The 22,960-nt window shown below is 37.8% G+C and overlaps 1 protein-coding gene across 6 annotated transcripts in view; it reads left to right on the top strand.

Moving 5' to 3' along the window:
* The window catches only part of CDKAL1 (CDK5 regulatory subunit associated protein 1 like 1), a 662,439-nt gene that overhangs the window by 386,447 nt on the left and 253,032 nt on the right, over positions 1-22,960 (top strand). For all 6 annotated transcript variants that reach the window (XM_054505708.2, XM_064597101.1, XM_045866302.3 and 3 more), the window contains one exon: positions 19,754-19,920. In XM_054505708.2, coding sequence (XP_054361683.1) covers positions 19,754-19,920 — 167 coding nt within the window. The remainder of the gene's footprint in view (positions 1-19,753; positions 19,921-22,960) is intronic.

Raw genomic sequence — 22,960 nt, 5'->3', positions numbered from 1 at the left:
CTTTGTTTCACAGCTGAGGAAATCTAAGCTCAGAGCCATGTAGTTGACTTGCCCAAGGCTACCTAGCTAGTAAATGGTAGGGCCAGAGTTCTAACCCAGGCTGACTCTAACTAAAGCTTACTCTAACATGAGTCACTGTGCTATGCTAATACATAGGGATATACATTTGTTGAGATGTATGTAATGTTTTCTAGTTGTAAGTAATTTTTTAAAAGATTTATCCATGAGAGGTGAGAGAGAGAAAGCAGGGGGAGGGGCGGAGTGCGGGGGAAAGAATCTCAAGCAGACTGCCGCAGAGTGTGGAGCCCCACATGGGGCTCGATCCTGCGACCTACAATATCGTGACCTGAGCGGAAACCAAGAGCCAGATGCTCAATGGACTGCGCCAGCCAGGTGTGCCCCTAGTTACAACTCATTCTGAAGCCACTTCAGCTTAGAGGAGAAATTATAATAATTGGCCCTGCTCCAGGTATCAGGGCCTGTGCAACCTCGAGAATTTTGCTGGAAATCTTACTGGAAAATCTGTCATTGAATTGTACCAATCCCAAGTCCCTATGCCCATTTTACAGACAAGGCATAGGAGATGTTAATGTGCTCGTTGTCACTGACAGGTAAGGCGTCCGCCAGGGGTTGTGAGCCTGGTCTGGCAGCTGGCTGCCTCCCAACAAAGCTATTCTACCATAGCTGGGTGGGAACTACTCAGACAGGCCACACAAAGATTAAAGTGCAGTTCAGTTCTTTTTAAAAAGGTGTGCTGGTATTTTTCTCTGTGGTATCTGATTATCTTTAGAACACTTTCTAGAGATTTCCTACCCACAGATATAGGAAAAAAAATTTTGTTTTAAAATTTGCTGTTGCCTAGAAAGTTACATATGTGAAGTATTTCCCTCCTTTCTTACCCATCACTTTCCTTCGATTAGCAAATATTAGTTAAGTACTTACCGTGTGTGGTAGTCATTGTGTGAAGAGCTGAGAGCACCTAGATGAATACAACATACACCCCTACCTGAAAGAACCTCAAAATGTTTTTTTGCGTAATTGCTGTGTACAGCTTGCTTTGACGTTCACAAATGAGTAAAAGTTCACAAAATCTTCAGGGGATTGATTTTACAGTACAGATTGTCTCCATGTATTTAATACGCACCTCAAACGTTGCGTTCTGTCTCTCTGCTTCAGTATTCACAGACCCATAGAATCTTCCGTCACTGTGTCACGTACTTAGCTCTTCCAGTTCTGTGTTTCTTTGACTGTTACGGAATGCCTGTATAGCATGGGAACACACAGACCATTTGTAGACTCTTTAAGAATCTGGAGCCTGGGGCACCTGGGTGGCTCGGTCTGTTGAGTGTCCAACTCTTCATTTCAGCTCAGGTCGTGATCCTCAGGGTTGTGAGATCGAGCCCCACGTTGGCCTCCAGGCTCAGTGCGGAGTCTGCTTGTCCCTCTCCCCACGCTTGCATGTTCTCTCTTTTTCTCTCAAATAAATAAATAAATAAAATCTTTTTTTTTTTTTAACCTGGAGCTTATATGCCTTATATTAATAATTGGGAAGTATGAAATCATAGTATCAGTGTTAACTAAATTCAAGGAGGGAGTTTTAAAAGTCTTGTAAAGGTGTGAAATCTTTTTTTTTTTTTTTCTTTTTTAGGATTCTGTGACTAAATATATTTAAGTTGTTGCTGTATACTCTCATGAGCCCTGACCTAGCATTTCTCTGAGTATGGTGATCAGGATCGCCGGGGTACATGGTCTTGGACATCTCAGACATCTCAGACCTACTTCACTAGAATCTTGCCCACTTTCTCCCTTGAATTTTTAACATGCTTTGGGGGATTCTTAAACATAATAGCACTTGAGACCTATTTTGTTGTCGATTTTGTCTGTATTTAAGCAGAAGCAGAAGAAACTCTGGTTTGGGGTAAAAAAGAAATTGCAGAGGGATTCCTGATGTCTTGTGAGCCCTAGAGGACGCCTACATAGATCTCTGTAAATTGAGTTGACGCAGTGCCATTTGGCCTGACAGCTTACCTTCCTTCCTTCCTTAACTAGCAGGAGTTTCTTCAGTGGCTTTAAGTAGGATCAGGTTGGATTCCCCTAAATCCAAATTCCAGTCTTGAGGACTCTCACTTCTTAGAGAACCTAATTTCCCAACAAACACTCAAAATGTTCCCTTAAAAATGGTGGGAGAGTATTTCTACTTAGTTCCAAAGAGACCCCTTCTTTTGATGAATTCTTGTAATCTTCGCAAGCTCCTCTTGGGGGAAACTAGCCAGCAGTGTTAAGTTTTATTATATATACACTTGCTATGAGCCAGACCCTCTACTAGATATTTTTTGTGTTACTGAATTTAAATTCTTACTGAATTTAACAGTTACGTGAAAGAGTTATTATTTATCCTCAGGTCAACTTGCCCAAAGACATCGAGTCAAAGGAGCTAGGAATCAAACTTTGGTTGCCTGAATTCAAAACTGAATAAATGGAAGACTATGCTTCCCACTCTGAATCACAAAAAAATCCATCCCATGAAGCCACCACCTTTCCAAACTTATAATCAGCAGAGTAGCACTGAAAGAAAGGACTCTCTTCATCTATCCTGAAAGAGGGTCGCCTCCTTTCTGAATTTAAGTGTATCCCAGGAGAATTAGTACCATTTGCCTCGGGGCAATAAGATAATTGTTTGGTCTTTCCTTCTGGCTCTTACAGGATTAGAATAAACAAAGGTGATGTTTATGTCAATAACGTTATTTAGCCAAAAGGTGACACTGTCAATGTGAAGGAATGGCTTGATGATAGTTGACTCTAAGAAAGTGATGAGATATTTATGAACTAAAACTGGAGACTCAGAATTAAGAATGCCTCTGTAACTGTAACTTTAGCACATTTGCCTGAATGTTATAATGTATTCACTGTAAAGTCTAGAAGCCTTATAAATATATGACTGGCAGTCGCCTCAGGCAGAAATCTTTTACTGATGCAATGAGATAAAAGTAATTAAGCTACATGTAGACTGATGGGTAATTAAATCCATGTGAAGCATTTTGTAACTAATTGCTATGTTCTAATCACAGATTGCTTTCTATTTGTCAAGGTAAGTGTATATAATTACACAGTCCTTATTTTCTTTAATCTGAAATCATCCCAGTTGGGTGAATATTTTTAAGCACTCTGAGTCTTAGAATATTTGGTACATTTCTTGCATAAAGGTAATTTGCATATTTTACAATTTGAGGGCCTTTTATAGTAAAATAGCTTTTAGTGTCACAGCAATTCTGTGGTCAATAACAATTTCTACAATCTAGGTTCATTGTTCAATTTTTAATTTATTTTTTTAATGGTAAGGCTGGTTTGTTATTTACTGAATGCCAGTACTGTTCAGAGCATTACATGGGCTGTGGGACTAATCACAGTAGCTTGAAAAGACCAAGGATCAGTAAGTGGATTTAAAATAGAATATTTCAAATGACTCCAGTAAAATAAATAAATAGCTTTGGGGGTGGGAGAGTCTCTGGATGGGAGCGCAGCACTGGCAAGATAGGACTGTACCTACTCACTGGGCCGTTTCTGGAAACAGGCCTGGAGGGGATTTCATCTCCTGGTGGGAGCAGAATTTTGGATGTGGACACCCACTCAAAGTTGTTTTTGTTGTTGTTGTTTGTGTTTTTGTTTTTTTAAATACAAGTTGCCCCTGCTGCTACATGACACTGGACAGTGCGCTGCTGGGATGCAGGACCTGTGTCTCACTCCTCTTCGTGTTCTAGTTATGGTGCCTGGCAAGCGGATCTCACTTGGTTAATATTTGTGGAATGACTATGAGGAATATGTTGACCGAGAGGGAATCCATGATCATTTTCTGCAGATTATCTTCCTTTGTGAACTTCCCTTTCTCATTCTCTACGTGGATAGATCTTTAAGGCATATTATAAAGTCATTGCATTAAAAAAAGACCCTGTATTTAATTCAGTTTTTATACATGCTTTTTATTAGATTAACTGTGTAACATCTTTTTTTTTAATTGCTAATGACTTTTAATAGCCTTGTAATTTGTAATGAATATTCCTTAACTTTAGTCTTCTCTAAGTGATAACTATTATGAGGAAGTATGGTTTCCTAAGGCGACATTGCAATGTAATTATTAGGGGGCCAGACACTTTCCCCCCTCCTTCTTCCCGCTGTCTTTCCTCCGCTGTTAAAACTGTTCCGTATGGTGTACAGAGCTGGGAGTCTTCAAGCTGCACCTGACCTGCTTCCCTGCCTTCTAACCTGGAAGAGCTTGTTGACAACCTGCCAGCGATTTGATTCTTCTTCAGATATAAATGCTGTGTTGATTCCTTTACACCACTGTACCTCGTCCCATAGTTTCTTTTTGTATTAATGCATATAACAATAAATATAGGTGTAATATATTTTATCTTTGTTATGTCTAAGTTTAATACCTCAAGAGTATAGAATATTCTTAGCCATTGCTAAGGCTTCTCATATATAGGCTTTTGTCCTGGTAACCAGTTCCTTGCCTCGATGTTTTTGCTTCTTAACTTTTACTTTGAAATAATCCAGACTTACAGTAATGTTGCAAAAATAGTACAGAGAGTTAGCATTTACCCTCATCCACCCTGCTTAAATGTGAATTATCTTCCATGACCCTAGTACAATGATCAATACCAGAAAACTAACGTTGATCCCATTGTCCCACTGAATTCCTTTTTCTGGTTCAGCATCCAGTTGAGGAGGCCGTTTGATGTGTAGTCATTATGTCCCCCCAGTCTCCTAACCCCCCATCTGGGGCAGGACCTTGTCCTTCCTCGTCTTTTATAACATTGATATTTTTGAAGGATATGTACTGGCCATTTATTTTATAGAACCTCTCTCAATTTGGGTTTGTGTGATGCTTTTGCATGATTAAATTCAGATTATGTATTTTTGGCAAGAGTACCACTGAAGTGGTGCTGGACACTCTTCAGGTCATCCAGGTACATGATGTTGAGATGTCTCACTACAGGGGGATTCATTTTTATTACTCAGTTAAGATGGTGTCTGCCAGGTTTCTCCCCTATGAAGTTCATTTTTTTCCTCAGTAAGTACCTTGCAGGGATGAACTTCAAGACTGTGCAGTTACCTTGTCTCTCTTCAACTCTTGACCACCAACTTTAACATGCACTGATGATTCTTACCTCCAACGATTATTACCATGGTGTTTGCCCAATGGTGACTTTTCTATCTTTTCTCTTACGTTTAGTAATTGGAATTATATTATCAGGAATATCTGTGCTTTTCCCTTTACTTATTTATGTAATGTGGACTCATGGATATTTATTTTATTCTGTGCTTCGAATTTCATTACTACCATTATTTATATTATTGCTCAAATTGTCCCAGATTGGCCACTTGGCAGTGTCTCAGACACTGTTCTGTTGCAGGAGGTGCATCAGTGAGCAGGACAGATGAAAATCTCAGTCTTATTGTAGCTTTCATTCTAGTTGGGGGTGGGGTGGAGAGACAATATACAATAAACATAATTAGAAATAAGTTATATAGGATGTTAGAACAAGCCACTTTTCTCTGTTTTTCCTTCTGCCTGCTCCCCCTTCCTGCTGTCTGTATTCACTGAGTAATTTTCTCTGCATGGATACTGTTGGTCATCTTTAAAATAAACAGTGAATGAAAGAGACCCTCTCTGGGGCCTCACCTTCATCCATCACCAGCTGAAGTCGCATGAAATAACACAAAAGAATGAGGGAATTTCCAATTGAGAATAATTTTTTTTTTACAAGGGTTTTATAGAATATTTAAGTGAACTCAGGTTTGAAGTATCAAAATGGTGTTTCCTGGAAGAGATTATCAGACTTGGTAGAAGTAAATTAAAGCATTTAAAAAACTTAACCAATATACTTATAAAAAAATAACAATAATTTTGCTGTAATGGGCTGAGTTTGGGCCAGGGCAATTACCGCAAGTACTCTGTTTTCTTCTTAAATCATTTCTCCATAGTTGGACAATACCACAGTGATAGGTAGGTTGGAGGAATGGAGGGAAAGGTGGAGAGTTTCTTTGTAACGGTTTCATGGAGGGCTACTGGGGGGTAGTAAATGTTAGTTTTTATTAAGTTAGTATAAGTGGTTTGGTTATGATACTTCCTTTTTTCTCAGAGAAGAAGAGTTGTGTAAATCAGACTTGTAAATTGGGAGCTTTTAAAAAGTTTCCTGTTCAGCTCATGCCCCGGTTAACAGTAGACCGGTTACATATCTTACCCATTTTCTATGTTTGTTTTCTCATTTTAAAGTTATAAGATAAATAATGGTTTACTGTTGGAGGCAATTTGTAGATCTTTGAATATCTCATGCTTGGGAATGCTATTTGCATAAAAACTACATTATTGAACATATATTTTGGTAGTGATGAATTAAGGATTCAGGAAACTTTTTAAGTGTAGCTTTTTGTGTGTTTGTTTTTGAAGTAGGCTCCACACCCAGTGTGGAGCCCAGTGCAGGGCTTGAACTCAAGACCCTGAGATCAAGACCTGAGGTGGACACTTAACCGAAGGAGCTGCACAGGCGCCCCTAAGTGTAGTTTTTTTTTGTTTTTGTTTTTTTTTAAGATTTATTTATTTGACAGAGACACAGCAAGAGAGGGAACACAAGGAGGGGGAGTGAGAGAGGGAGAAGCAGGCTTCCCGCGGAGCAGGGAGCCCGATGTGGGGCTCAATCCCAGGACCCCGGGATCATGACCTGAGCTGAAGGCAGACGCTCAACGACTGAGCCACCCAGGCGCCCCACCCCTAAGTATAGTTTTCAATAGATTAATGATCTTGGTATTTTTTTTTAATATTGTGAACTATATAAAATGTGCGAGTCAAAGATGACTTCAAACATGATGACACAAAATGGTTGCAGAATTGAGAGTTTCTTAATGTCATTTTTTATTTATTAACTTTAATATTTTGCAGTTTTCTTAAAATATAGCAACACAATCAAGTAGATAGAAACAAGCATATGTAAATGAAGTATAAAATATATAAGGTATAGCATCTTATATCTATCAGGTTATTTAACTGAAGAATTTAGTTTTTCTTGATTATTTCGGAGAAAGTATAATTTGTTAATAAAGTTCATATTAATTCTTTCAGTTCTTCATTGTAGACAGTTCTATAGTCTATAACAGTGCTGTCCAATCAAAATGTAATGTGAGCCATGTATATAATTTAAAACTTTCTAGTAGCCATGTGAAGAAACGTTGGAAGATAGAGGTTAAATTTATTTTAGAAGATTTTTTTTTTTAAGATTTTATTTATTTATTTGAGAGAGAAAATGAGAGACAGAGAGCATGAGAGGGAGGAAGGTCAGAGGGAGAAGCAGACTCCCCGCCGAGCAGGGAGCCCGATGCGGGACTCGATCCCGGGACTCCGGGATCATGACCTGAGCCGAAGGCAGTCGCTTAACCGACTGAGCCACCCAGGCGCCCCTATTTTAGAAGATATTTTAATTAACCTAGTGTATGCATATGTAACCATTTCAACTTATAGTCAATATGAAAATTCTTAATATTTACATTCTTTTTTCATACTGCATCTTCAGCATTTGTACACTTACAGCACAGGTCAGTTTGGACTAATTATGTTTTAAGCGCTCATTAGCCGCATACACTGATGGCTGTCATATTGGTTAGTGCAGCCTTATACTCTTAATGCATCTCGTTATTTATGCATTGTTTTGGTTTTCTTCAGCCATTTCTTATTTCTAATGCTGCTAAAGCTTGCTTTCTTTTGAGATTTTAGTTGGTACTTGTCACGTTGCCATAATTACAGTCAAAGTTGTATAGAGGTTGTCTTTGAGTCAATGAATTGGCATAAAAAGTATTATGTTCGAGTTCCTTCCTTGGAAGTTAAGAGATTAATTCTTATTCCTGCCCTGCTATTATTATTATTATTATTATTATTATTATTATTATTATTATTCCTGGTTATTGTATAACTTTCGGTAAGTCCACTTAATCTTTCTGATCTTCGGAGTCTTTGTTTATAAAATAAAGTGGATAAAGTCTTGCATTTTCTAACTAGACAATTGTGATTTTTACAATCATTTTTGTGTTTTTTACTCAAATACATCCATCAGTTACCCTGGTATGCACGGTGTTAGGCATACTACCCAAAACAAAAAAGATCTAATGGAATCTGTTTTCAGTGAGTGGCCAGTTGATAGATCATGAAGAGAGAAAAGTGACCTTAATTCACTCTGAAGTATAGAATTATGAAAGTCTTACATCATATCTGGATACGAACTGGAGGGCCCTGAATTGGAATAATTGGGGCAAGGAAAAAGATGAGGTCAGTGGAGTATTGGTTTGTTGTTCTCCTCTGTGTCACCAAACAACTGTATTTTATCTTTCTTTGAAAAGTGGAGAAGTAAGAAATTATCATTTTTACCCCTGTGAGGTAGTTATCTTTAAATGGCATTCACATTTTCCCCTTAGGCCAGAGGAGAGTTAACATTCTATTTTTAAATACTGAATATTAGCTATCTAAATTAGCCTCACATAGTAGAATTTAATAAAGGTCATTGCACTTAATTATGCTTATATAACCACTTAAATTAAAACACACTGACTTCGTTGGTTGATTTATCTTCTTTCAAGTGTTTTATGAAACAGAAAAAAAAAGATGGACTTTACTAATGTTTATTTAATCACAGGAACTAATACTCGTTCACATTTTAAATTATAAAACATTTCAAAAATATATAAAACAATTAATTAGAAGCTAACTCAGTTTAAAAAATTATTTTTAACATTTTATCATATTTAATTCAGACTTTAAAAAAAATAAAGATAATATTGAAGCCTGCTGTGTGTATCTTTCCAACGATTCCATCAATAGTTCATTATAATTCCCATCATTTCTTCTTTCTATTTTTCCTGTCTTCTTCTGGATTGTGTATTATGATTCCATTTTATCTCCACTAATGCCTTGTAAGCTATACCTCTATTTGACTGATTGATTGATTGATCGTGGGTTGCTCAAGGGTTCAGATATACACATTTAACTTATCCCAGTCAACCTTTAAACAATATGTCACTCTTTCACTATAGCATAAGAACCTTATTACTGTACACTTCCATTTCCTCCTTCCTTCTCCTTTTTGTATTATTGTTTTTGTTTTTTTTTTTTTGCTTATAGACCCCACAATATATTGGTGTTATTTTTGCTTTAAACAGTCAATTGTATTTTGAACTGATAAAAAGTGAGAAAAATAGCTTTTCTGTGTACCCACAAATTTACCAATTTCTGGTACTGTTCTTTCCTTTGTGTATTTTCTGGTGCTTTTCTTTCCATCTGGAATCATTTCTTTTCTGCTTAAAGATCTTTTTTTCTTACTCTTTAGACTAGTGGTCTGCTGGTAATGAATTCCCTCAGCTTTGTCTGCAGTCTTTATTTTGCCCTCATATTAATAGCTTTTTGTTGTTGTTGTATTTTCATTGAATACAAAATCCTAGTGTAGTTTTTCAGAGTTTTGAGGATGTCTCTCCATTGCATTCTGGTTTGCACATTGGCTGACAAGAAGTTTTCTCTCCTGTGTTTGTGCCTCTGTGCAGTGTCTTCCTCACCCCCTTCATCCTCAACAGCTTTTAAATTTTCTTTATGTTGCTCTTTTTTTTTTTTTTTAAGCAATTTGTTTATAATGAACTTTGGTGTGCTTCTCTTTATGTTTATTTTACTGTGATTGATTGAGTTTCTTGAATTTGTGGCTTATACATTTCACCAAATTTGGAAATAATTCAGCCATTATTTCAGGGAATCTAATTATGTGTGTTGTGTGATTTGGTTTGGTGTGATTCTGCTCTGTTCATTCTTACTCTCCATTCTTTCTCTCTCTGCTTCATTTTGGATAGTTTATGTCACTAGGTCTTCAACTTTATCTCTAGAAATTTCAATAGGGTCTTTTTCTCATATCTTCTATTTCTTTTCTCATAATGTGAACATTTTCCGAGCATATGGACCACATTTACAATAGCTGTTTTAGTGTCCTTGTCTCCTAATCTCATCATCTCTGTAATTTATGACTCTGTTCCTATTGATTGATGTTTTTCCTGATTTTAAACATAGTGTTTTCTTTCCTGTCTGCATGCCTGATAATTTTTGTTTGGATGCTAGGCATTTTAAATTTCATGTTGTTGAACATTGGATTTTGTTGTTTTCCTTTAAAAAGTTTTGGACTTTGTTCTTTCACAGAGTTAAGTTATTTGAAATTACTTTGATCTTTTGAGGCTTTCTTTTAAGGTTTGTTAGTATAGGCCCAGAGCAGGTTCTAGTTTAACACAAATTTTTCTCAACTATTAAGGCAAAATAGCCTTCTAAGGACTCTATCTGGTCAGTCATGTATTCTAAGATCTTTCTGTTGGCTTCTAGGAACGCAAATCATTCCTGGTCCTCCGTGACTTCTAAGACTTGTGTGGCCCACTGCTTCGCTGTGATGCTTTCAAACCAGCCTTGGGATTTAGTTTCTTCTCATGCATGTCCAGATAGTATTCAGCCAAAAACTTGAGGGGAGCCCTCAGCTGATCTTTGGAGCTCCATCTCTCTGCAACTCTTTCTTCTATAATATTTAACCCAGTGTACTGCAGCTTTCTGAGTTTCAGTCTCTTTCTTCTAAACTCAGCAAGATCAGTGGGCTCTGTTTGCTTTCCCCTTTTCCGCACTGTGGCTTAGAAAATGCCTTTAGGAAGTAAGATGGGTAATCATAGGACTAACCTTGTCTGCTTCTTTCAAAAATCACAGGCCTGCACTACCTGTTATTACTTGTCTGATGATTGTTATTTCATACACGTTGTCAAATTTTCTAGTTGTTTATAGCATTGAGGCAATTCCTGTAACAGTTAATCCTTCGTGTGTAGAAATGGAAGTCCTCACTGTGTTTCCTTTTAGTTAAAATTTTGTGTTGTCATCAGTATGACCAGAGTTCACAATTTATACTGGATATTATACATTCCTCCACTGAAACACCATCAGTAGATATAATTTTTTTTAAAAGATTTTATTTATTTATTTGACAGAGAGAGAGTGAGAGAGGGAACACAAGCAGGGGGAGTGTGAGAGGGAGAAGCAGGCTTCCCGCCGAGCAGGGAGCCCGATGTGGGACTCAATCCCAGCACCCTGGGATCATGACCTGAGCTGAAGGCAGATGCTTAACGACTGAGCCACCCAGGCACCCAGTAGATATAATTTTGATTAGCATAGCTTGGTCAAGTTATAGAGTTGGTTATTGGTATATATGTTATTTTACTATAATGGATGGTAAAATCACCTTTCATTAATACCACCTGCAAGTGTTTATAGTGCTTTCTTTTTAGAAATTTTAAATTGAAAAGATAGCTGATCATTAAATCTTTGATATGTGGGGTATGTATCAGACCTTCCTATCTGATTATTCTTTTTTCCTTAGGGCACAACTACCTGCTTCTCCATAGACCTTCCAAACTTTTAAATATTTTTTTGTCTTAGAGTTGCACCTTACTCTTTCATTATGTAGGGACAGTGCTCACCATCCGACCCCCCTTTTTTTTTACTTTTTATTCACCAGAAAAAAAAATATCTTCAGATTTCCGTAACATCAGACCTGAAAAGGGCACACTTAAACATTTACAGGAATATTTTAACCCTCTTTTTGGTCAGTTGCCAAAGTATGATAGCTAAAAAGAGCCAATCTGACCTGAATTATGCTATTTATCACTATAGTTACTTGGTGTGCGGGTAGTAGGTTCTTGAGGATGAGCCTGTTTTTTTCTTTAATGAAGGAAAAACGAATTTTTCCTTTCCTTTTCCTGCCTCATAAGAAAGGATTTTTTTTACTTGTTCTTATTTGTCCTTCCTTCTGAAATTGTAGCAGTGGTTCAAACTCTGAAGATTGTCTGAGTTTGTGGCAAATGTTGGTTTGTTGGATGTCAACTTAAATGATGTGAAGTGAGAAGCTGGGGGCTCCTTAGTCATCCTTAGGCTCTGTTGAAGGGAGATGAAACAGAATAGATAAAAGATCACCACCACCTCCTTTCCCTCCTTTCCCTCTAGGTGCTGCCAACTAGATGGCATAAATGTGTTACTGGTCTCAGGTTCCTTTTACTTGTTTCTATTTAATTTTGTGAGTCTGATTTCAGGCATTTTGGTCAATTATAATAGTCCCTCTAAAAAAAGAGCAAAAGAAAGTAATTTTTTTAGACAGACTGGACATTGACATTATCTGTTACTCCTTTTCCTGTTTCTACTTATATACCAAATATAGTGATTTGAGAATTCTGAAATGGCACCGAATATTCATGAGCTTAAACACGAAAATATCTTAAAGCACAGAGTTATTGAGAGCTTTCACTAGCAAGTATAATATACATGTTGCATATTCATTGCCTATGACAGTGAATAGGTTATCAGCATGTAATTTTTGTTCCCTTAGCTCTGCTTGGTGAGCTTGAACCTCCTGCAACCACTTATGCCCCCACTGGCTCCCATCTTATAATTCTTTTTCACCACAAATTCCTCTCTTCCACCACTTCACCCCAGCCACACTGACCTCGTTGTGGTTGCTTGGGAACGATAAACATGCTGATGCTGGATCTTAATTTCCTCTGCTGCAAGTGCCCTGCCTGCAGCTAAATGCACATGGTGCACTTAACGCCTTGGTTCATTCAGGGTTCGTGTCATCCCGAGTCTTCCTCAGCTACTCCTCGTCAAAAATAACAACGTCCTGACCCAACCACTTTATCGCTCATTCTTTATCCTTCTTTTAAACATTTTATAGCACTTACTTATACTTGACAGTATATTATTCATCTTTTAGTTTATTGTATACCTCACATGAATAAATTTCATTTAAGATCTAGCACAGTGTCTGGCACATTATAATGCTCAACAGATACTTGCTAGATGAAGAATGAGCGATGAATGGATGGATGGATGTTGCTTTATTTGTATTAGGACACCTAAGCTGTCCACCTGCTGCACCTTCAAACTGAATATAAGAATGTAATAGAAAGTGGAAAACTGTACCTGCTGTTTAAGCATTTGAAATTATTAATTTTTAAGTTTTATATTCAAAGTCAAATTTCCCTAATGGTAACTGCAGAATTTCTGGTCCTATTTGACTATAGATTTGGTGGAGTTCACTTTTGAGAAAGACCTTTTAGGACCATAAAACATCAGTCGTAAAGATATTCTGTCCTTTTAAAATTTAAGTTCTATTTGTCCTTCATTCTGTAATTGGGTTCATTGGCCCAAGTAATACAAAATGCTTTGCTTCTTTAGTTTCCTTTATGCTCTAAACTATTCTGTAACTCTTTAACTTAGTCTTGGAATCCAGAGCAATTTTTATCCATCCCCATGATCACCTGATACTAATCTTTTTCTGAACACAAGGTACTGTGTTGTAGGCATCTTGTTCCTTTCTTTTTTCCCTCTTCCGACTTCCTTTTGTATCTGTAATATTTGGACTTCTGGAAGTTGAGGCTCTTGTTATTTTTTTAAAGACAATATAACATCTTCCCACATATCCTGTTAAAATACCAGAGGGCCCATTCATAGACACTCCTGTCTGTATCCTCTCTAGGGGTATTAGAAAAGACCATATATGGCATAAAACACACTGTGGGATTAAGAGGATGAACTCAATCTGCCTCGTTGAGGCTTATTGCCGATTTTGGAGCCTGGGGAGTCAGATGCCTTGTTTTCAGAAAGTATGTCATCCTTTTGTGGTGTTTAGTTTGTTTTTAGCTTTCCATTATTTCCAGATTCTTGTAGAAGTATGAAAATAAACAGTATTCTCTCTGATTATGACCTTTCAAAAGAAATAAATTAAACAGGTTGCTTTTGTTTAGCGACAACATGATCAATTTATGTCAACAGCTTCTTTTCCGTGTAGTGCTGTGATCACAGAGGACAGGATGCTCTCAAATACTCTGCTAACTCTTGATATTAAAGCAATAAAAATGCTAATTTTAAAGTTTAATTGTCTTGTGGATAATTGATCTATCCGAACTTACCTATAAGTGGAAAATCTTACTTTTAAATAAAAAAAAAAAATAGTTTGTATTTACTTGCTGTGCTATCCAGCTATCACTATCGGGTAATAGGGAACTTTAAGCAAGACTGCTAAGCTTATGGAGAATTTAAGAGCCCATGCAACACACTTGGCCACATTCAAGCTGCATTTCCATATTGTCCAAAGAAAATTTAATTTGTTATTTCCTTGCTGCCTAATACAGAACCTAGTATACTCCTGTCCACACACTCTATGTACATCCGCATGTATATGGAACCAAAAAATTTATTGAGTGCTTCCTGTGTGTTATGCAGTGTAGTAATTCTTAGGCATATATGTATTAGTAAGGTTTTGGCACCTGCCTGGGGATGCTTATATCGTATCAGGGGAAAGAAACAAACCACTAACTATAATGCATTGTGATACAAAATATTACACAAGATGCTTGGGAGCACAGAAGAGGAGCATCTAAATTAGTCTGGATGGTCAAGAAAATTTCCCTTAATTTGTATTCATGATGCAAAGAAGAGTGGAAGACATTTTAGAGGGAAGAGCATATGCCAAAGCACAGAGTCCTGTGCTGCAGGACTTGCAGCAGGAAATTCAGTTTGGCTGCAGTGAGAGTGATGTCCAGTGTTAGGTTTGCCAAGGGCAGTGATTGTATTATGGTTATGAGAGAGAATGTTCTTGGTCTTGGAAGGTACGTGCTGACATATCTAGATTTAAAGTGTCACAATGTCTGCAACCAATTCTCGGAAAAAAACAAAAAAAAACAACCATGTGTGCTTATCCGTATGGAGAGAGAGAGAGAGAGTGAGTGCACTCACAAATGTGGCAAACTGTTGTTCCGGAGTCTGAGTGAAGGAGATATGGGTATTAGGTGTACTACTGTTGATATTTTTCTATAAATGTAACATTGTTCAAAATAAAAAGTTAGCAAAAAAACACCTTCATGCCTCTGGTAACTTTTGTTAGTTTGCAAAGATAGTATAAATGTTATAGTTGAAGAATTAGGTAATTAATACTTGTCTTTATCGGTGGTATGTCCTTGTTTTATCCAGGATAGCCATGGTTGGTCCTGTTATGATGCTATCTTTAATAATATTGTCACTTTAGGGTTGTTTTTTTTTTTTTAATTGAAAAGAGTTTTTTATAAAACTCTTGAGCATCCAATAATAGTATTAGGAGGGACCGAAGAAGATATATTGTCTAATTCCCTATTAAGTGAATAGATTAATTAGGTGGAGGACTGTCTATATATATATTATTACTTAAAAGCATCACCATTGACGAAATTTTCATGACTCTTCAAATGCGTAATAAGAGTCATAGTTATTTGTGAATTTTCTAAGTGTTTTTTTTTTAAGAAAAAACAAAAACCCATAAAAATCTAATTAATATGCCCTTGTCACCCTTAAAAGAGAGCATCAGGAATTAAGAGCAGAGAATTGAATGCATATTAAATAAATACAACATAATGTATGTTTAATTCATATTCCTTATTGGCCTTTGAGGAAGATGGAGATTGAATGATGGAATGGGATGGTGGAGAAAGAGAAGGAAGGGGAGGGCAAGGGCAGGAATGAAAGGAGCAAGAGAGAAGGATAAGAGGAGAGCAAGCATGTTCTGAGGAAGAAAGACTTAGCAGATTTTGAGGTGACTTTTTTATTCTGTGTCATGGATAAAGATTTTCTGGCTATCTGGTCCTCTTAAACTTTCGATCCCATTAATCACTGTTTACAGTTTTCCTGTTTTTGTAATCCTTACTTTTAGAGACTCTACTCCCAGTGGAATAAATGAATCACCTTAGTATGGTAGAAATTTTCCAAACGATGAAGCAAGAGCCACTGGAGGAAAAAGTCAGTTCTCTGATTAGATGAAATCAGTTTTTGCCCACATTTTCATCTGTTGAAGTGAAGCCCCTACATAGGACAAGTTACAGTGAGTCCTAAGCTTTTGAAATTGAGTTTTGGCAAAGTTTGATTTTTCAAAAAGGATTTTCTTTGTTGTGAGACTCTTTTATTTGAGGATATTATCTTTTATTGTGAACCTTTTATGTCTTCTCCTTTTTCTGTCCTCTGTCCTCTCAAATTACTGTGGAGCAGAGACCAGAGTCCAGCTGTGGAGGTTGTTCTCCATTTGGGGAAAAAATACCATGTGTTTCAAGTATAGGCTGATCTGTAATTACTTGGGTAAAATGAGAATGGATTCGAATAATTGAACTGTTTAGAGGATTTTCCCTGGTAAGATGCATTTCATTCCTTCCTAGTATTTGCCCATCTTTTCACCAGAATTAACAACAACAAAAGGAAGGTAGATGATTTGATGAACCTTATGTTCATTAGAAAAGGCAAAATGGACAATTTCAGGAAAACAAACAAAAATCAGATGGATGAAAAAAATCAGATCAGATGGAAAAAGTGAAATCTTTCCTCCAATGCTTATAAAAAGCTAATTTCTGTCTCCCACTTTTCCACCTCCTACTTTCTTTTTTTGCACGTATTTATTTTTACAGGCCTGGGAGTTTTTACTGAGCATTCACTACTCTTATCTCAGTTCTTCCTGCTTGCGTCTCTTTTTTATTTTTGTGTGTTTGTTTTTCTGACACGTATTCATCAAAGTCCACGTTGGAGTGCAGACTGGGCCTATCTCATTGTAGCTGACATCATCCTCACTCTGAGCCAGCCCAGCTCGCCTCTCATTCTGGTTTCTGAGGCTGTGTTCTCCAGTCCCCACCCCCTCCGCCTCCACCACCACTGATAGGGATGTATGTGAAGTTCCCAGGGTGTCTGTTAATGTCCCGTTGCCAGCTCCTGGATAATAGCCAGTGTGAGCTCACAGAAGCTTAATGATGAATCCATATCTGTCATGAGCTGGAATTGATGCAGGGCACATAGTAGGTAAGGGCTTAATAAATGTTTGATAGACCAATAAAGAAATGAATGTGCAAAGGAGTATAGCTCATAACTGAAGTCCTTAAGGAGGGAAGCTGTTTAGGCAAGCCCTTCTGTCCATAAGTATAGCCAATTAAGTGTGCAGCTAGAAGCATGCGTGTGTCCCAGTCTCCATTAGTGATCACAGACTGCAGCCTTCACTTTCCCTGGTGAATTCATATGCAAGCTGACCTGACAGGAACTGCTTGCACAGTGAGTAATCACAGGACTTCCCAGAGAAAAGGATGTCAGGATGGGGATTCTGCATTTAGCTTCACCGTTTGTATGAAATGACTTTCTATATCCTAACGACTTGAAGGATCAGAACTCATTGGAATTCTTGAGATAGAACCTTGCAAAATCTGACTTTCTCACATTGATTAAGAGCAAAACCATCTCTGACAAATTAGGGGATAGAATTGGCAAGGCCCAATTCTCCGAAAGTCCTGGGATTTCACATTTTGCACATGTGCTCTCATTTCATTGTGTTTTAACCCAGGTTGCTATTATATAGAGCATTTTAGCAGCCTTGATCTTGGAGACATCAAGACCATTATTCCTGTTGTTGCTGATTTAGTGTTACAGCTGCTTCCTCTTTATGTGATTTAATTTGAAGTTTCAGCCCACCAGGGGGCTATTGGTCCCCACCTATCCATGGTTTTCTGCATGGATGTTATCTCCATTCCTATTCATAGTGATCTTCCCCCTTCTATATTCATCTAGCAACAGCAAGGCACTGTTCCAGGAACTCGCTCTCCCTACATAAGGCGTAACATGGAACCATTTGGATGGAAAAATTATAAATTAAAATTATTCTGTTCATTTTAAAATATTCATATTGTGTTGCTCAAGTGCCAGTAACTGGAAAATCATGGATAATGTCCTGTTTTTATAACCTCTTTCAGAGTGTTTTAAAATCCATATATGTTGTTACTTTAGCCGTCTCTTTTCCTGGAGTGGATTTTGTGATAAGTTTAAAAACACCCCCCCCCCCAAAAAAAGGTTGTAGGAGTCCACTGTATGATGGTATATGTGATATTCAAATAAAGATGATACCACTAATTGCAACCCTTCTTTTTAAAATAGAAAAATATTTACTCCATGTACGGAGAGTATTTATAAAATTGTCAGACTACAAAGGTAACCTATGAACATGGCAGACTATTTCTTTTGAAGAGAAAACTTTTTATTAAATGATTAAAACTAAGCAAATTTTTATTGATTTCTGGAACTACATGTTTAATTGAAATAAAGAAAACCCATATATTCTGTAGCACTGATGATTTGCAGATACTGAAAACATCTCCAACTTTTTAAATAGGGCTGGGTTTTTTTTTTTTGTTTTTTTTTTTTGATACCTCCAGTTCTCTATGCTAAGTTATTCTTTAATTTCAGGAAACTAAAATTTTATTCCTATCCTCGTATTTTCTGTGTTGTATGGGTGTGTGTGAGGATGTGCATGTCTCAGAAAGATAGACCCGTAGGGAAAAGTGAAACATGTTGTTATGTGGTTTGGCTGGTTTTTGGGAAAGTAAATATATCTCTTATTCTAGAGGAAAGAATAGTTATTGGAGATCTCAGCTTCATGTATATTTTTCCACCTCTGTGGAAGGCATTAAAGAGAGTAAAGGCCTTTACTTTTCGCTTCTCTTTTCTGTAAGTTTTTAAGTTCACATTCACCAAAAGCCACATGTTTTATTTGTTGTCTCTCTTGGCTAAGACTCTTTAAATGTATTTTTAAAATTCTTCTCTTCCATCAACTAAAGACAATTTAAAATTATAATTTGAAGACTCTTTCTAGAAAAGTATACTTTCGGGTCAGGCTGTCGTTTTTGTGGGCCTGGTGTGTGTGCTGAGGTTCTTCTGAAGCAACAAATCACTTCAGCATGAACAAATCTCACAGGGCTATTTGATTGTTGGTCTTAGCTTTGTGTGAATCATTTGGCCTTTTAAAACAGGCTAATCCTTTAATCGAATATGCTTTCAGAAAGGTTCTGAAAACCTGGGTGGCTCTTGCTAACTCTCTTTTATTCATTTTAAATAATACTAGATTATCCAGACATATTTCTTTCTGATTTTTGGAAGGATGTTATTGCAGGCCATAATATTTGAAGTCAGGATTCCTTATAATAACAATAACAACAAAACATACAGACATTCTCCTAAAGTCTGATGGATGGAAAATAGGATGCACGCTGTCAGTAAACAGGTTCTTCGGCACAAATACTTAGTTTATACAGCAGCCAACTTCCTTAAGTGCAGCAATACAGAGCACTCTACTCTTAATTGAATAAAGAAAACAAATTAGAATAGTTACCGCAGGAGAAATGGGTACCTCATAATTAATAATTTGTGAGTTAAACCTTAACTACACTTGACATTTTCCTTTGGGTTGTTGACAGACTGATTAGTGAGTTAACTCCTGATGGTACCTATTCTGTTCAGTGACTGTTTCAGTTCCAAGGCTTACGGTGCTCAATAAAATAGGTATTCATTGTGATGGGATTGTCGCTTTAGTCCTGATCAAAGTGCCTTGGAGGAAGCACGGTTGAACTGATTGGCTGTGAATGTTAATCACTCCATAGAACTCACCGATAATTTACAGCATTGTTGTAACTCTCTGGTGTTCATAAAATGAACTTAATAACCCAGTGCCACCATGGGATAAGCTGCTTTTTTTCTGCAATTGAATACCCAGACTGCCTGCATAATGGTGTTGAGTAATACTGCATTAAAAAGAGTGAACAGCTGTATGATGAGGGAAACAGCTCTGCAACAGATTTGTTAATTATCTCCTTTGATTCACAGAGGGTGTTTGTGAGATATGGTTGACCAGTGAAGACACAGGGGCTTACGGCAGGGACATTGGCACCAATCTCCCCGCACTGCTGTGGCAACTGGTTGAAGTGATTCCTGAGGGAGCAATGCTGAGGCTTGGCATGACAAATCCACCCTATATTTTAGAGCATCTGGAGGTAAGGAAAAGCACCCCATTTCCCTGCTGACACAGACACGAACCAGTCCAAGACAATGTGGCAGCCTCAGCCTCAGCACACGGATTACATTTAAAACCTCTTGCACTTTATTTATTTATTTATTGTGGTCCCATGTTACTAAGAATAAGTGGAGAATTTCAAATCCTCTTCCGTCAGTCTGCACATCTTGTTTTTGCTTGCTCTCAGTTAACGTTGCTTGGATTTTCTAGCGCATGCCATCTCGTCACAGTTCTTTGTTTCTTCTTTGCAGCCCCTCAGACTCCCTTTGCATAAATTTGCCTCAGTTCCTTTACTCAGTACCTGGTCTAGTCTAGTTTAGGCATGCTAAGACATTGCATTAATTTTGCAACCGGTTGTGAGCACGTTATCCGAACTGCTGTGAGCCCTATCAGTAAGGGTACTGGGCTGTAAGTTTGAGGATATTTTAAATCTCCTCCCTTTGTCTGGAGACAGTTAGGGATGAAGTGCAATCCTAGCTCTCTAGGTATTCCTACAGAGCTTGGTATTCCTCTCCTTGATTCTCTTGTGGTCACTGTGAACACGAAGGGGTTGTGGCAATGGGAGATGCCTGGTCTCATTTGTATCCCTTCCCCGGGTCAGGTACTTACCCTCAAGGAGCTTACCATGAAACTAGAAAAATGGGCATGTGTACAAATATCTGGCATTGGATGACAATTGCCACAGTAAATATGAGCAAGAAATAGGGATATTTAAATGAAAAAGTGCATGCCAGGATCCATGACAGCTGTTTGAGGAATAAAATAATTACATTGGACCCATAGTTATGGATAAGAAAACTAATAACTGCTCTTTGAAAATCATGTACAAAGTGTAGAAAGAGGCACTTACATTTTTATCAGTTGTGTTCTTTACAGTTACTTTGTGCAGGAAAAAAACATTCCCAAATCTAAAAGCAAGCATAGCTGCTAAAATTTAATGCACAAATCCCAATGAAAAGTCAACAATTGCAAAGATTGTTTTTGTTGATTTGATTTGAGGCCTGTATTTGTTGAAGTTGTGCTGAAAAGCCTCCCTCATATCAGCAGCATATTTTAGAAATTCTGAAAACAGATTCGGTAGCAGTCTGATTGTTAATTATAAATATACAGTGAAGAAATTCAGCAGTTTCAGTTTTGTTTTTCACATATTCTCTAGCCAGATCTTTTTAGTAAAGGTATATAATTAATAGGTTAACTTTAGTACTTTGGACAGTGGGGACAGTTAAGATTTGCTATTGAAAAATAAGTTGCACGTATGTCAATTTATACGTAACCCTTTGACCCAACACTTCAAAAAAGCAAGTGACTTCTCTGTAAAAATCAAATATGGTAAGTCCTGCTGCATTTGAAGTAAAGGTGGGCATCCACCAGGCGATATGCTAGATGTGTGGTTTGAAAAAAATCTCGAGGACCAAGGGAACCATAGTACTAGAATCAGCAAAATTCAAGTAGGGAGTAAACGTAAGGGGGAAGATCATGCATAGACTCTGAGATGACTGAATAAAGTACCTCTTGGAATAAATTCAGCACTTCAGTTAATTGCAAGGTTACAGAAGCGAATGCTGCATTTATAGCAAATCCTTCTGCTCAGTATCTAAAGTAGTGGGGGAGTTGTTGACCTCCAAATGCATGCTCCAGGAGAGCTCTGAAAATCAGCAGAAGTTGCTAAACATAACTTTACACTTTACCTGGAAAAACACCAGCTGTTTAGTTCATAGATTGTGGTTGGAGTGATAACAAGTTCTGATTGTCATGATGTTACCCTTTTAAAACTCTCGTTGTCAGATATCTGTAATGTTGGCCTTCCCTCCTCCATTGTCATCTTTACAAGGCAAGGACCTTGTCATTTCCATCTCTGGGTGTACCCTACCCATTCACTCATTACATTTCAGTAAATGAGTGAATCAAGAATGGATAAAGGAAGGGCCTTCTTTGAAAAATAAATTACAGAGCCCACTCTATAGCCTCGACCTTCCAAGTCTTAACATTCTGGTCAGGAGAGGCTGTGGAAGATGACAAACTAAATGAACTTCAAGGGTGAGAGTTTGTCCCAAAGAAAGGCACTCACTTCTCTGCTGTAGAGAAGCTGGGAATCATCCAGCCCTGTCATACCCACACCAAGGGAGAAGGCAATCCAAAGGAGAACAGAGCAAACGAAAGAAAGAAGCCAAGGTATGCAAGAGGAAAAGACTCGTGCCATCTGAAAGGAAGAGCTTGAAGAGTCTTCCTTTGATGCTTGGACAAGACCTTCATACCTTGGCCTCGGCGGTTCTTCGCATTCTCCTCTGAGTGGGAGAGCCCAGAGCTTGCCATGTCCCCCAGACACACCATTCATTGTGTAACAGGAAAGGGAACTGAGCTGCAGAGGCTTCCCCGGCTCCCCCGTGTGAAACAGGACATCAGAGAAGGGAGCCCAACCCTGTTGAGCCTCAGCCTGTGCCCACCAATGCATTGTGCTTCCCCATTTTCCTCTCGCTAAGCCTAGGGCACTCTACTGAAATTACCTGACTTATCTGAAGAGTGCTGGAGAGAGTTCACCAATAAGAAGAAAAAAGAAAACAGGAGAAAAAAATCAAAACAAAACAAAAATAACACAGGTGAATGACAGGTGGTGATGTCTTTTAAACTGTGGGGATAGAAGGAACCCACTCTTACAATAACTACTTTGATGCTTTAATACCCTCGCAGTGAGGGTTCCTTGATAATTGTATTGGTAGGACCATGCCTTCTTAGGTTTCTGGAAGATGCTTCATGCTTCAGACTTTAATTAGAGAGCACTTCTCTGGGCTCTTTTTCTTCCCTTTCTTTTCCTTGTTCTGTTTACTTCACATTCACCTGACTCTTGCAGTCTTTCTTAAAACCCTTTTACCAGCTTGCTTGCTTGTGTATGTGTGTATGTATTTAATTGAACAGCTTAAAGGGGAATTTTTTTTTTTTTTGAGAGAGAGAGAGAGAGTAAAAGAGTGGTGGGGGCCACAGAGGGAGAGAGAGAATCTTAAGCAGGCTCCACACCCAGCCTG

Source organism: Mirounga angustirostris, unplaced genomic scaffold, assembly GCF_029215605.1.
Source record: "Mirounga angustirostris isolate CCGP_5_RB_7025 unplaced genomic scaffold, mMirAng1.0.hap1 SCAF_8, whole genome shotgun sequence".
NCBI lineage: Eukaryota > Metazoa > Chordata > Mammalia > Carnivora > Phocidae > Mirounga > Mirounga angustirostris.
Note: the sequence above shows the minus strand (reverse complement) of the source record. Positions and strands in the feature narration are given on the sequence as shown.